General features: G+C 58.8%; 1 protein-coding gene across 4 annotated transcripts; it reads right to left on the bottom strand.

Moving 5' to 3' along the window:
- Positions 1-299: 299 nt before the first annotated feature.
- On the bottom strand, positions 300-7,819 carry LOC309651922 (melanoma-associated antigen D4). Of its 4 annotated transcripts, none has more exons than XM_082445159.1 (13): positions 7,670-7,819; positions 6,499-6,709; positions 5,423-6,253; positions 4,809-5,015; positions 4,640-4,703; positions 4,332-4,411; positions 3,847-3,938; positions 3,127-3,206; positions 3,000-3,042; positions 2,525-2,587; positions 1,399-1,513; positions 697-1,127; positions 300-505 (listed from the first exon to the last, which is right to left on the bottom strand). In XM_082445159.1, the coding sequence occupies exons 2-13, from the start codon at positions 6,706-6,708 to the stop codon at positions 496-498; spliced, it is 2,226 nt and encodes a 741-aa protein (XP_082301285.1). In that variant the 5' UTR covers position 6,709; positions 7,670-7,819; the 3' UTR covers positions 300-495. The 4 variants fall into 4 exon arrangements, with proteins under 4 accessions (XP_082301285.1, XP_082301287.1, XP_082301284.1 ...); XM_082445161.1 differs by having other exon boundaries at positions 685-1,127; XM_082445158.1 differs by having other exon boundaries at positions 6,499-6,739; positions 7,670-7,802.
- Positions 7,820-10,307: the final 2,488 nt, after the last annotated feature.

Below are 10,307 nucleotides of genomic sequence, written 5' to 3' on the forward strand. Positions count from 1 at the left end.
TCCCTTGGTGGGAGGGACGGTGGCACCAGCTCACGGCCCTCCACCCCACCCCTTCTCCTGAGGACCCCCACAGGCATTTAGCCGGGGCCACACAGTGTAGGAAATCATGAAACTGTGTGGACCGGAGCCCCTGGAAACTCTTGGCTTCCACACTCAGCTGGCATCTCCGCGCCTCCCAGTGGCTGACCCAGCCACACCCGCCTGCCTTTTAGGGAGAGGTGGCCCCCGCCTGTCTCAGAGGGCCTGACCACGGGCCACTCAGAGCCACACCTGCCCAGGAAAAGGAGAAGACGTCCGACTGATTTTGCAACTTTAATGCAACACTGATACCCAAAACACGACAGCACGACAAAAAGCACACAGGAAAGCAGGAAGGGCAGAGAGCGCGTCATCTGGCATGCCATCTTCCATGGACGGGGAGAAGCTGCCTAGAGTGCCCTGTCGGGGAGGGGGCAGAGGAGGCACTCTGGCTCGGCGGGGGACTGCTGCAGCTCCTCAGCGCTGCCTGGAACCGGGAGACACAAAGGCCAGAACACAAGGGTCAATACAGGTGAACCGTGAGGGATAGGAAGGACAGACTGAGTGTCCTGTCAGGCTCTCCTCGTTCCCCCGCGACACCCCAGGCCTTCCCCTGACTCCTCCCAGCCCCTCCACACCCCATCCTTCAGAGTCTCATCTAATGACCTCCAATCTTACTGAATCCAGGAGAAGAAGCTGGCGCTGGTTCTGGCGGCGTTTCTGGTCCGGATGGTGGAGCTGGTGCTGGGGCCATCGAGCATGCTGGTGCTGGCCGCACCATTGGTGCCACTGCTGATGCCAGCCCTCCAGGTGCCTCTCCTGTTGGCACGGTTGCTATTCAGAATGTACTGATGGTATCTGGCCCAGAAAGCGAAGGGGATTCTGGACCAGGCGTCGCCAAAATCTCCGTCCTCATCCCAGGTCAGGAGTTCGACCTGTATGTCGTCCCAGCTCCACCGTCCAATCAGAGCTTCCTCCCCGATGTTCATCTGGGCCCTCATCTGGGCCCTGGCATGTTCCTCAGCCATATCCACATCCATCGTCTTGAAAGCATCATCCACAGCCTCCAAGAAGTGAGCTCTCCATTCCCGGGGGTCTCGGTTCTGATACTGCGGTGGAAGAACAGCAGCCGTCGGAACAGCTACCCCACCTCGCTCGGCACCTGCTTCCTGCCATACGCCCTCCTGAGCGCTTTGCAAAATCATGATAGAAACCCACACGACTGGAATCGGGCTCCCATTATTCTGTGCCAGACCTGGGATTTCGCCCCATCCACTCACTACGTCTGTGAACTTGTGTCAGTGACTTAGGAACCTTTCTGGGCCTCAGCGAACCAACGAGGTATGGGAAACTCCAGCCAGAACAGAGGCTCTGCCTTACCTGGGCGATGAATCTCAGCACCCTCATCTTGCTGGTCTCGTGGCGGGCGCGCAGGCCCCAGAGGAACTCATACTCGGGTGGGCTGCTATTGGGGATCTTCTTGTATTCCAGGTACCTGCGTGAGAGAGGAAAATAAACTTCTGCTTCCAGCCAGGCAGACCTGTTGCTGCACCAGTGGCTCCCAGGTGGCCCCTTCCCAGCCCCGAGGCTGCAGCTTGGCTGCCGCAGGAGGCCTGCCCTGGCCCCGCAGCCCTTGCCTCGCTCCCATGCTCGCTCCCAGGGGTTTCCGCCTCCAAAACCGAGGTGCTCACACCCTTAGGCCACTGGTCCTGCCCAGCAGCCATGTGGAGGGGCAGGGGGCACGTGTAGGGTATTTGTTCATAGGAAGGCCACGAGTTTTGTGCCCCTTGTCACAATAACCCAGGTTCCTGTTGGGTGTGTTGTAAACAGAGGAGCCATTTCTTCAGGCCCCCTGCTCTGAGCACACCCCACCACGGGGCTCGTCCGTGGCCTGGCTGAACCCGGGGACAGTCCACCCTAGAAAATGACTGTACGGGAAGAAACAGTCAACCAAGAGCAGTGGACTCCATGCATACTCTCGACCATCTGTGTGTGTGCGTGTGCGTGTGCGTGTGTGTGTGTGTGTGTGTGTGTGTGTGTGTTTGGTGGGGGGCGCTGGTGGTGAACATGCATACGGGCCTGTGTGAGGGCACACGAGATCTCCAAGCACCGAGGATGGGGTGGGCCTGGGCTAGAAGGTCAGCGGGGCTGGGCTCCAGGCCCAAATGGGCCTTATCCCAGCCAGGGCCATGTCAGGCTTCCACTCTCTGAGCCCCTGGCTCCTGAGGTGTAAAGCCGGGGACACTGCCTAGAGGGCAGGTGCTGAACGAGATGGGGGCTGTACCACCCCACCCGGTGCTCACAGTCAGCATGTGTTGCACCCTTTCCCCAAGCCTCCCTGGAATGGCCCTCCCCCCAACACTCACATTCCCCCCCCCACCCCACTCTCACACCAGACACCCATCCCTCTGGTGTTAAGACATGGGCTGGGGAATGGCTTCCTCAGCCAGAGCGGCACACGAGGAAGGCCTGAGTGGGAGGCAAAGTGAACTCAGTCGATACTCACTTCTGCTTCACAAAGTCCTCTGTAATGAGTTTCCTCAGATCGCCCAGGAATGGGTGCCTCACCCTGAGTGCAAGGAAAGGAACGCATGACTAGAGACAGTGGCAGCGCCCGGGGTGGGCGGGAGCGCTCCCAGCAGGACTGAGAGCTTCCCAGCCTGTGGGGTGTCCCCATGGACGCCTGGGCCGGCAGCAGAGGCCAGACGGCCACTTGTCAGCGATGCCCCAGGGAGGGGTTTGACGGAGCCCCCAGGTCCGATGGTTTCTCTTAGTTCTCATCTGGGAACAGAGAAGGCACACGGAGCAGAGGGGGTGCTCAGAGTTCAGGACCGTTTCCCCACGCACCCTGGTGGGACCCTTTGCGCTCTACCTAGTCCAGGACGCCACGCCCCGCAGAGACCACTAGGCCACTGCAATCCCAGGGCCTCTTGTGCCCAAGGACACACTGAGGAGTGGGAGCCGAGAGACCCCAATCATACCCGGGGCGCAGTCCCATCTTGCGTAGTGCCTCCCAGAGGACAGCTGCGAGGGGAGATGAGGTACAAGAGTTTAGCACACGGAGGTGAGACGGCGGGCAACCCCCCAGCTGCAGGTCCAGCCACTCACCCTCGCTGGCACGGTTGCCGTTCATGAAGATGACGCCCAGAATCACCAAGAGGAGACTCAGCCTGGGAGTGTCCTTGGTCCTGAAAGTGTGGAAAGAGGGATCCTGTCCAGCAGCCATTTGCCCGGGGGGACCACAGCCGGCTCACTCAACTAGCCTCTCCCAGATTGCTGGGCTACAGGGCAGTTCCTCCCACTCTGTATGGCTTGCGCTACCTGGTCCAGACAATTCATTCCTCGGCCTGAGACCGAGTCCCTTCATCCATCAAATGGGGATGCTAACACCTCCTCCCAGGGCTCTGACGAGGATGGGGTTAGGCAGGCAGCAAAGGATTGGCAACCCTGTGTCCAGAGGCACATCCAGACCTTCCCTGCCCTTTGCGCATTGCGTCGGGAGCACGACTCCACTGGAGAGCCCCCCCACACCCCCGTCCCCCTCCCGAGGCCCACTCTGCCGAGCCCTGGCCAGGACCTTAGCAGGGAGAGGCAACCAAGAAGCTTGCTTTCCTAGGAAGATGGGGGTGGGGAAGGGTGGGCAGGGGCGAAACCCGGAGAGCAGCAAATCCTCGGCCCAGGCTACTGCCCCTGCCAGCCCTTAACTGCTCAGCACTGCTAACTCTGGGTGGGAGCCGTGCTAGGCCCCCCAACCCCACTTTCCCGTTTCTCTGAGAGGAGGGCGGAGGCACCACCAAGGAAGGCCACCACCCTCCTGTGCTCTCTCACTTTCCCAGGAGGCGGGCTGACGAATCCCGTGTGCAGACAAGAATGTAGAGGTGTTCTTCCTTGTCGATTTCCTTCAGGTGGATCCCAAACTTCTACATGAGGGAGAAAACAGAGTGTGAGATCAAACATCCATGCTGGGTGTCCTGCAGGCAGTCACTCAATTCCCCATTAGAACTTTTCCTTGGCGGGGAGCCCCAAGCCCTGGGGGAGGAGGAAGAAGAGAGGCCGCAGAGGAAGTGCCCTGTGGGAGCACTGACACTGGCTGAGACAATGGGATCCACCTCAGGAGACCACCCCAGACACTCAGAGAGCACGAAGGGCAAGAAGGAGGGAAGGAGGCAGGCAGAGGAAGCTCCCAGGTGGAGAGGCCAGGGAGGGCGTCCTTCCAGAGCACGTAGTCCTGCCCTTGGGCCTCGAGGGGATGCAGGGGGCAAGGGTTCCCTGCGGCTCCTGCTCCACAGAGCTGCCCCCGGCCCCGCACCCACCTTTTCCAGAGTGTACGTTGCTCGTTCAATGATCTCAGGGAAATGTTCGTCGTATTCTCGGATGACATCCTTCAGCATGTCTGCAGGAGGGGAGGGGTGGGCAAAGCACCGAGGCTGAGCAGGGGCCACAGAGCTGCAGCCTTTCTGTCAGCCCTGCTGAAGGGAGCACCCTCAGGACCCCACACCGTGCAAATGGAGCCATCAGCCAGGCCTGATGTGTGTGTGCGGGCATCTGATGGGAGGCCCACAGGGCAGGGTTGTGGGAGGGGGGAAGGGCAGAGCTCAGGGAGGGGGCACAGGTTGCCCACCTGAGCGCTTGATGGGGATCTTCTTGTAGTCTTTAATCATCAGATATTTCACCAACTTATTTGCCTGGAGAAGGAGGGAGCACACGGGGAGACCAAGGCGTGGGCGACCTCAAAGAACGGGCCCGCGAGGGAGGGGAGGAGCGAGATGGGGGAAGGGCAGGCTTCTTACCCTCTCTTGCAGAAGGGTCACATTGCGGGGTGGCAAGCACAGAACGTGCCTTGAGGGTACCTGGGACCTCAGGGCCATGGGGGGCCGAGGGGCCATCTGAGGCCGCACAGTCGTCAGTGGGGGCTGCGATGCCCTCCAGGTCGGTGGGACCGCAGGAGGCTCTCTCTCCTCCTCGCTGCTCTCATATTCGTCATCCAGGTGCTTGGACTGTACCATTAGACAGAGGAGAGACTCAGGGCTACCAGGCTACCCGTGCAAAAGCACCTGGCACACATCTTAACCAGAGCAGGTACTTGGAGGTAAGGGTAGTAGGAACAGCGGATGACACGTGCCGAGTGCTTACTAAGTGCCAGGCACTGAGCCAACCGCTTCTCCCTCCAGGCCCGAGGGTAGGGACTACGTGGAGTAAAAACATGCTAGTTAACCTGTCTTGGAGAAACATGCACAAGCTGAGAGAAGAGGGGAGGGAAGGAGAGGGAAGGAGAGGGGAGGGGAGGGGAGGGGAGGGGATGCGGGGAGGGAGAGGAGGAGGGAGGGAGAGGAGGAGGCAGAGAGAGGAGAGGGCAGAGAAAGCAGGGGAGCAAGGGGGGTTGGAGACAGCAGGGAGGTCTCACCTTCTTTGTCCTCTTGCCTCCCGTCCTGGCCCAGGGCTCCGCACTCTGCTGAGAGGTGGCAGCTGCACCCTCAGGCTCAGGGATGCTCGTGGCCATCTTGGCCTTGGCAGCAGCTGCTGCCACAACATTCTGAGGCTCCACCCACCGAGTCTTGGCGAGAGCCTTCCCAGACTTGGTCGTCTTGGGCCGGGTGGCTGCCCCCTCCCCGGCAGAGGCTGCCTGGGGACCCCCGGAGGCAGCACTGGGGCCCTCTGTGGCAGCCTCTTGGGCCGGGGCAGGTCTCTTGGGGCGTGGGAAGGCCATGCCACTGACACCTGCCGGCTGGGTGAAATCAAAGACATCGTTCTGACCCAGGAAGGCTGTTTTGGGCCGGGTGGCATCCGTCTCACTGGCACGCGGGGCCTGGGAGAAAGCACAGGCCGTACTAGGGCCCTCGGCAGCAGCCTCCTGGGCCCGGGAGGATGTCTGGGGCTGCGTGGACCTTGCTGGAGCCCCGGGGGTGGCCATCTCGCTCTTGACTAGCATCTGGGAGCTGTGCGGAGAAGCAAGGCTTGTCTCAAGGGTGGCTGCCTGAGCCTCGGCAGCCGATGTCATGGGCTGGGTATCGCCTCCTGAGCCCTGGTCTGTGGCCACTGAGTGGTTAGCGACCGCCTGATGGTAGGTGGCACGGGCAGCAGCAGCAGTGGCCCGAGCAGCTTGGTTAGAGGAGGCGGCCCGGGCTACGTTGGCAGCACGGGCAGCCGGCTCGTTGGCAAGTGTTTCTGGATCCATCCGAAATGCCTCCAGCAGAGTCCTGGCCAGCATAGGGTTTTCAAGTTCCCAGGGCTCATTCTGCAAGACCAGGGAGGGGAGGGCAAGGCAGACAGCTGTACACACTCGCCCTGTGCTGGCCAGCCCCCGACCAGCCCCCAGACCCTCCCAAACCCCCCTTCTCCCAGCAGGAGAGGGAAGGTTTGGTGGATGTGGGCAGTCCTTCCCCATTCAACTCCAGCCTTCACCCACCCCCTCCTCCCATCCTCCCTGACGTCGCAGGAGGGAAGGCCCAGGGCTAGCAGGTGGCCGACAAGGGGCCTCACCGCTAAGATGCGAAAGCCTGGACCCAAGCTCCCAAAGGCTCTGAGGATACGGATGTCAAAGCTGGTGAGGGCTCCGTAGCCTCCAAAAGCACCAAATTCTTCATAGTCGTTGCCTTCAACCATGTCTTCCTCCCCGACTTCATCACTACCCTCGTCCATGTCTTCAACGTTGTACACTTCAGATTCTTTGCGGTAGCTTCCCTCAGCCATGCTGGGGGTCCCAAGGAGAAGAGAGCTCAGCCTGAGAGGGACGGGGAGGCCTCTTCAGAGGGAGGGGGCGGGACCCAGCAGGAGGCCGGATCTCTCAGGAAGTGGGGGGCTGCAATCATCAGGTCACCAGGCAGTATAAGGTCGGGGTGGGTGGGGGAGTGAGGGCTGCTGGGGTAGATTCCCTCAGAGACAGAGCCCTAAGAGAAGGATAGAGGAGGCCGGAGGAGACCCTACACTGAAAGGGGAGTTTAGGACAGGCAGGCTCCCCGGCCCAGCGGCTGGATTTGAACAGGGGGTGCACTGGCGGGCTTGGGTCCAAAGAGTCCCATAGGAGATGCGTTGAGAGAGGGAGAAATAAAGCGCCTGAATTTAATGCCTGGAGCAGGGGGCCAGGACGGTGGGGAGGAGATGACATGAGAGGGCTCAGACAAACGGGGACCGCTGGAAGCCCTGGGAAAATGAATCCCAGGGACCCTCTAAGTGCCGGTGGGGGGGATTCAGCTGATTCAGGTCTAGGTTGGGCTCATACAGGAGCGCTCAAGGTGGATGGGGTGGGGGTCTTCGGACTAGGTGAGGCTCGAACTGGAGTGCCGGAGGTCTCAGAGGCCAGGACTGCAACTCCAGGAAGGGGGCAAAACGTTCAGTTCCACTGGATTGATCTCAGAGTGGTTGGGGTGGAGGTGGGGCCTCCGCTCTAAGGAAGCTCAGCACGGAGCACACGGGTCTGTTAAAGGGGTTCGGATGGTGGGCTCCGGTGTGAGTAGGGCTCGGATCGGGGAGCCTGCGTCTGGTGGCGGTGGAGGGGGGCGGCTCCTATCTAGACCGCGGGTCTAACGGGGTTCAGGTTCTGCGTGCTCGGGCTTTGTTCAGATCCGGGGGCGGGGGATTGGGGATGGGGAGGGCACAGCGTACCCTCGTTCCACTCGCTCTCTCCCGGTCCTGTCTGGGGCTGGATCTTTACCTTCCCTGGGGCTCCAATGGCGTCCGTCCTCAGCACCAGGAACCCCGCAGCCGCGCCCTCGCCTACTGCTGCCAGCACAGCAGCTCCGACCACCCCGCCCCTTTTCTCCGCGCACCGCCCCCCTCGCTGCGCGGCTGGGCAGCCTGCGCATGCGCGGACCCCTTCAGCCGGCCCGCTTTCCCAACAAAAGCCTTTCTCACCAGGTCCCCAGTGCGCATGCGATTCCGCCAGTGGGTGGGCGGGGTGGGGGGCGTTTTTGCCTTCCCGCCAGATTCCTCTCACCGTTCCCCACCTCCGCCTCCGCGCCCCCGATCGCAGGCGCGGGCACTCACACCCTGTACTGCGGTTCCAACCCATCCATCATATACCCTCAGTCCCCCCACTTTTGCACAATGCTTCTCAGCCCCGCGCTCCCCCTTGCCTCTAAGCTCCTCCAGTGTGGTCTGGAATACACTGAGCCCTGCTTCCCCAGCGTGACCCCTAGGTCACCAATACAGAGGTCTCTAGCGCAGTCTGCAACTGCAACAAGAGAAATGGAAGTGGCGAGAGGACACCAGTTCCCTTTGTGTTCCCCTCCACTATCCATCTCTAGGGCCCCCAGACACACTGGGAACATCTGCTTCCCCAGCCACTCTTCATGCAGCTTGTGTGTCACAGCCTGAGCTGTGCTGGGCATTATCTTCCTCTCACAGCAGCCCTGGGAGGTGGATGTCAGCATCCCCATTTTACAGATCAGGAAGCTGAGGCACAGACAGACACATCGCACGAACTAGACAAGGCCACAGAGCCAGTAAGTTGAAAATGCAGAATTTGGGCCGGGGTCTCGCTGACTCCAAAAATCCATGTTCCGCTAGCACTGGCCCCGGGGACTGAGGCACCCTCCCTTCTTCAGTTTGAGCAGCAGATCCACCCCACCTCCCCTGCCCTGTCAACATCTGTCCCAACAAGCCAGGTTTCTGTTCTCTGAGACCTAAGCTCACGCTCTGCATTCTGGGGGGAACAGGTAGGAGCCCCAGGCCCACCCCTTGCCTGCTCTGTGTGGGTCCATCCAGGTGTGAGAATTGCTCCTTGGGGTCCACTCCCTGCTCCGACTGTCAGGCCTCTTCGCTGTGAGTGGCACAAACACGCTGCCCCTGAGGCCTTCCTGGTGCCCACTGGAGCGGCCAGGACAATCAGGCACTTGTGTGTCTGAGCCATGGCAAGCCCTGATTCAGAGTAAATGTTTGGCCTGGTTCCTTCCATGGCTGGGGCCTGGGGCAGCTGTGGTCTTGTGGATAGAAGCTGGGCTGGATTTCCGAATTCCGGGGATGGAGTGTTGGGCCAGTCTGTCGCTAGCTGTGTGAAAGCCCGCTCGGGTCACTGGACATCTCTGAGCCCGGTTTCTCAATATGCAAAATGTGAAGCAAAAGGAGAACTTACTGGGGTCCTACCTAAGCACACACATGCTGCTGCGCTTCCAGAATGACTGGAGAAAATGCTATGTTCCCATCTCCAATTGCACTTCTATTTTTTTTTTTTCCTCCTTTTTTTTTTTTTTAAATTATTAGCACCTTTAATTAATTAATTAATTAATTATTTATTTTGGCTGTGTTGGGTCTTCGTTTCTGCGCGAGGGCTTCCTCCAGTTGCGGCAAGCGGGGGCCACTCCTCATCGCGGTGCGCGGGCCTCCCACTATCGCGGCCTCTCCCGTTGCGGAGCACAGGCTCCAGACGCGCAGGCTCAGCAGTTGTGGCTCACGGGCCTAGCCGCTCCGCGGCATGCGGGATCCTCCCAGACCAGGGCTCGAACCCGTGTCCCCTGCATTGGCAGGCAGACTCTCAACCACTGCGCCACCAGGGAAGCCCCTTTTTTTTTTTTTTTTTTACAAAAAAACATAGTGGACTTTTATATTCGTTTTTATATCAGCCTCTCCAGGCTGTCCACCCCTGTGTCTGAATGGAAGCTATTGCTAGGACCAGAGCTTTTACTCTCCAGTGACCAACATCAATTCTGCCTGTCTGGATGGCTTTCCTCAGCTGTTGCATAGCAACCTTCCCTGTCAGCTGCTTGTGTCTCTCAGCCCTTCCTGTGCAACACGTTTCTGTGGGACGTGACCAGACCTTAGAAGCGAAAGCCTTGACAAACCGCTATATGCTAATAGAAAATGCTATGTTCCCATCTCATTTTGAAACTGTGCTTTTTTTACAAAATCCGTAGTGGACTTTTATATTCGCTCTATTTTATTTTTTATTCTTATGTTTTCTTTTTCTTTTTTTTAATTGAGATATAATCGACATATAACATTATATTAGTTTCGGGGGTACAACACCATGATTCGATATTTGTATATACTGTGAAATGATCACCACAATAAGTCCAGTTAACATCCATCATCACACATAGTTACAACTTTTTATGATGAGAACTTCTATTGTATTCGTTTTTATACCAGCCCCTCTATATGCTAGATGCTTTATAACTATATATGCTAATATGCATACAACTCCTAAATCTACAACCCCAGTTCGAACTTCACCTCTGAGATCCAAATCCATATATTCATTCGTCTACTTGACATCTCCACTTGGATGTTTCAAGGGCTCCTCACAGTGAGTCTGTCTCACTGTGGTATTGCTATATCCACCCCTCCCACACACT

Source organism: Balaenoptera physalus (assembly GCF_965194825.1).
Source record: "Balaenoptera physalus genome assembly, chromosome: X".
NCBI lineage: Eukaryota > Metazoa > Chordata > Mammalia > Artiodactyla > Balaenopteridae > Balaenoptera > Balaenoptera physalus.